Source organism: Sinocyclocheilus anshuiensis, unplaced genomic scaffold (genome assembly GCF_001515605.1).
Source record: "Sinocyclocheilus anshuiensis isolate Anshui unplaced genomic scaffold, SAMN03320099.WGS_v1.1 scaffold74, whole genome shotgun sequence".
In the NCBI taxonomy this organism is placed as follows: Eukaryota; Metazoa; Chordata; class Actinopteri; order Cypriniformes; family Cyprinidae; genus Sinocyclocheilus; species Sinocyclocheilus anshuiensis.
This window is the reverse complement of record NW_015546044.1, coordinates 1,544,198-1,548,281: the sequence shown is the minus strand read 5'-3', so window position 1 is coordinate 1,548,281 and position 4,084 is coordinate 1,544,198. Positions and strand designations below refer to the sequence as shown.

At 37.2% G+C, this 4,084-nt stretch overlaps 1 protein-coding gene across 3 annotated transcripts in view; it reads left to right on the top strand.

Annotated features, from left to right (window-relative positions):
* Nucleotides 1-4,084, top strand: part of LOC107698993 (stromal membrane-associated protein 2-like) — a 27,833-nt gene that overhangs the window by 15,794 nt on the left and 7,955 nt on the right. For 2 of the 3 annotated variants that reach the window (XR_001635406.1, XM_016500131.1), the window contains exons 2-5: nucleotides 1,877-2,010; nucleotides 2,088-2,173; nucleotides 2,269-2,347; nucleotides 2,446-2,505. Coding sequence is in view for 2 of the 3 variants with exons in the window: in XM_016500131.1 (XP_016355617.1) it covers nucleotides 1,877-2,010; nucleotides 2,088-2,173; nucleotides 2,269-2,347; nucleotides 2,446-2,505 (359 nt within the window). In the remaining variant the exon portion in view is untranslated. The remainder of the gene's footprint in view (nucleotides 1-1,876; nucleotides 2,011-2,087; nucleotides 2,174-2,268; nucleotides 2,348-2,445; nucleotides 2,506-4,084) is intronic. The other variant, XM_016500132.1, reaches the window with a different exon arrangement.

Below are 4,084 nucleotides of genomic sequence, written 5' to 3'. Positions count from 1 at the left end.
TTATTCCTGTGATGCAACATTTAATTTTCAGCAGCAGTCTTCAGTGTCATGTGATCCTTCGATATCATTAATATGCTGATTTGGTGCAAAGAAACATTATTGTTGAAAACAGTTGTGCTGCTTAACATTTTTTGTGGAAACTGATACGTTTTTTAAAAGATTTTTTGATAAATATAAAGTTCAAAAGAACAATTTATTTGAAAAATAAATATTACTAATGCTTATTACTAATTTACTCTCACTTTTGATCAATTTAATTCATTCTTGCTGAATAAAAGTAGGCTATGTATTTTTTCTAATAAAACTACTAAAAGAATCATTAATTGAATTGCAACAAATGGAATCGTTAAAATGATTTTACAGCTCCCTTTCCTACTTGCTACTAAGTCTCTCAAACAAAACTGATTCTTTTTTAGAGATTTAATGCAAAGCAAACTTTTCCAAATCTAGTTATTTCTTCCACACAAGCCTCACAATCTGATTGGAGCTTGTTATTTTAAAAAATGTTTCTCACTTTTGTATGTAAACGCACAAGACTGTCAGCGAACGGGCCCATGGGTGTGCCATATTGATGCTTACTGAAGGTTAGAGGCAAACCGTCTATTTTGTGTGAAATTAGATCCACTCAGATGAATATAACCACAGCAGGTGCGCTGTGTAAACAGCAGGTAGGACCGTCCCAGGATGCTGTGTGCTTGTTCCAGAGAACTCGAAGCAATTAAGAAGAAATGTTGGCACAACAATCCTCTGTGACATCACATCAGGAGACCAGCCAGGACAATAACTTAATGTGGTGCTGCCACCTATTGGCCAAAACTGATATTACTTCAACAGGAAAGCTCAATACTTGTGCTCAGAGACAGTCTTTGGCATTGTCTTTGAAGCTTGCTCATGTCTCAGGGGAGTACCATTACATAATGTGTTTGAAGTAGAAAAAAATGGGGAAAATGGTGATAACACGTGTGTATATATATATATATATATATGCACCTTGAGGCATTGTTCTGTTTCAAATGACTTTGTTGAAGGTAGTGTGGGCTTTATCATGACTGTGCGCCTGTGTGTATTCATACATGTGTGATTTAAGAGCAGTGGGAAGGACTACAGATGCTGCAGGGGCTGGTGGGTGTGCGTTATCAGCATTGTGCCAGCCTGTCCACATGACTGCCCAAACTGGATTAGTCAGTGCAGTGCGTGAAGCTTCTTATTTTCTCTTCTAATTCCAAGCAGGAGAATGTAAATATCACTCCTTAGCAGGCTCCCTCTATCTCTCGCTCCCTTCTGTCTGTGTTTTTCTGTCCATTCTCTCCTTCACTGACTCATTAAATTGCTTCAGCCAGGGTTGTGCTGAATTCTGATTTTGAGAACTGGCTCGCTTTCATTTCACAGAATGGAATTAGAATTTATTTGGCCACACCCCACAGGAAGTTTAATTGTAATGAAAGGAAGAGGACTTTGTTGAATTTTAAAGCATAATGAAATTTTGTCAAATTTTGTGACATTATCACAATTTAAAATAACTGTTTTCTATTTTAACATTTTAAAATGTAATTTAATTGTGTGATGGCAACACTGAATCCTTCAGAAATCATTCTAATATGTTGATTTGCTGCTCAAGATGATATATATATATATAATTTAATTTATTTTAATAAATTAGAGAATTCCGGGAGATTAATTGCTCTTCCACAATGATTGATAAAATGAAAGTTTTTAAAGATGTAATTAAATATTTTTAAATTAAATATCTGTATAAAGTGCCATTTCAGTATTCATTATTTATATAATTTCATATTCCTGGAAAAAAAAAAGTAGATTAAACTGTAGTCCTAATTACATATCTAATTTCTTCTTTTTTTTTTTCTTTGTCCATCAGGTCCCAGATGGGCATCCTGGAATCTTGGAATCTTCATTTGTATCCGCTGTGCAGGAATCCATCGGAATCTTGGCGTGCACATATCACGAGTTAAATCCATAAACCTGGACCAGTGGACTCATGAGCAGATACAGGTAAGCTTTATGGGCCCTGTTTATGTATGATCTATGTATATGGCTGATTGATATAGATGTGTTTGTGTTGTGCTCAGTCTGTTCAGGAGATGGGGAATGCCAAAGCTCGGCGACTATATGAGGCCTTTTTACCAGAGTGCTTCCAGCGCCCAGAGACAGACCAGTATCCTTCAGCGCTTATATATAGTATGTGTGTGCATGCATGTTTAAGCTTATTCTCCCCTCATGTTAAAGGTTTCCTTAAGCTACACCTTACAGAGCTTCTGAGATTTTTATCCGTGACAAATATGATAAGAAGAAATATATGGATAAATGCATTGACATCCAGTCCTTCAGGGTAAGTCCTGAGATTTTGGAATTAAAAATTCTCATTGTAATTGTATCTTTTACTTTGATTTTGTGAAAGAATAAAATAAATTTTCTTTCCTTTTTTAGAAAGAAAAGAGTGAGACAGTAACAAAAGAGGCTCCTGTTGTTTTTGAAAAGATGAAGCTGGTGGGTTTCAGCATTTGTGAAGTTGAGCTGTAGCAGTATAGTATAGTATCAGTATAGTATATAACTGTATTTGTGGCAGCTGTTGCTTTTCAAAATTGTATTCATATAAACTGGGAATATTGATATAAATGCTAAAAACAAAGTTATTTAGGGGGAAACATTAAAAACACATTTTATTATTTATTATTATAATAATAAATGGTAAAAAAAAACAAAAAAAACATTAAAGAAATACATTTGATTTTACAACTTGATTTATTGATTTTTTTATCATTCTAATTTACATTAGAATTGGATTATTATATACATTAATAATAATTTATCAATTTAAGGGCGCTTTCACACTAGTACTTTTGGTGCGCACCTGGGTTCATTTGACGTCAGAGTTCGGTTTGTTTGGATAATGTGAATGCTATTTTCTGAACTCGGGTGCGCATCCGTGAACCGTACCCGAGTCCACCTAAAAAGGCTGGTCTGGGGTACGGTTCTTGCGAATATTTACGTGTTTGTGTCACTCGCTTTCCTGAAAAGCGTGACTGACGCTCTGCAGCAGAGACAAGTTCTCTTGGTTCGTTTGGTCCGGACCAAAAAAGAAAATGATACATTTGGTCCTGGTCCGCTTAGCGTTCACACTGGCATTTTTGACAGCGAACCTAAAGATACCGAACCTAAAGGCATAGTGATACGTTCACAACCTGATTGGTCGGGTTGAATGACGTATATTTCGCGACGGAACTCACCGAACACCCCAAACAAAAGCTGTGTTTGACTTAAAGCCGCGCTGTGCAGACCGAACGGTGTATGACATCAAAGTTCCCATTCACCGATCGGTCTTTATGTCGAACACAACTAATGCGGTCTACTGGACAAAGCACACTCATTGCTGTGTGTACTTATGATTTTATTTTCACCACCTGCGAACTCACGAAGAGCTCATAAAAGGCACTTTACCTCCTCGTTGCTCCACGTTTGCCCTTTGCTCATTTTGTTTTGGATACACCGCTCGTTCCGCGTCATCAAATCATGTCGTATAGCATTGCATCTTGTCATTACTTCCTGTTTTTGGTTCATTTAGAAATATTTGGTCTGTGTTGCGTTCATATTTCATTCGAACCGCACCAGAGTTCGTTTGGAAGCGGACCGAGATCCATCTTTTTAGTGGTCTCGGTCCACTTGTTTGGTGCGCACCAGGGTTCGGATGGCAGCATTCACACTTACTCAAACGAACCGCACTAACAGAGCAAACGCATCAGGGTTCGTTTTAATCGAACCAAACATGACAAGTGTGAACACACCCTATATCTAATTTCTGCTCGCAGAAATTGACTCCGGCGTTCTTTTGAACCTTTGCATTACAGTCATGACAAATAGACACATGTGCCGTTCTGTGTTGGCGCTTTGGAAATTAATCAAAGTTTTCAAAATCTGAAGTACAAAAATTAAGCGAGCAAGTATCCATTCATTTTGCCATCCTCTGCATAGTCGTTACCTAGTAACGGGGTAAACACCTGCCACTCTGATGACACAAGTGTACCACGGTTTGGTACCAAAAAAAAAAAAAAACCCGTATGAACAAAAA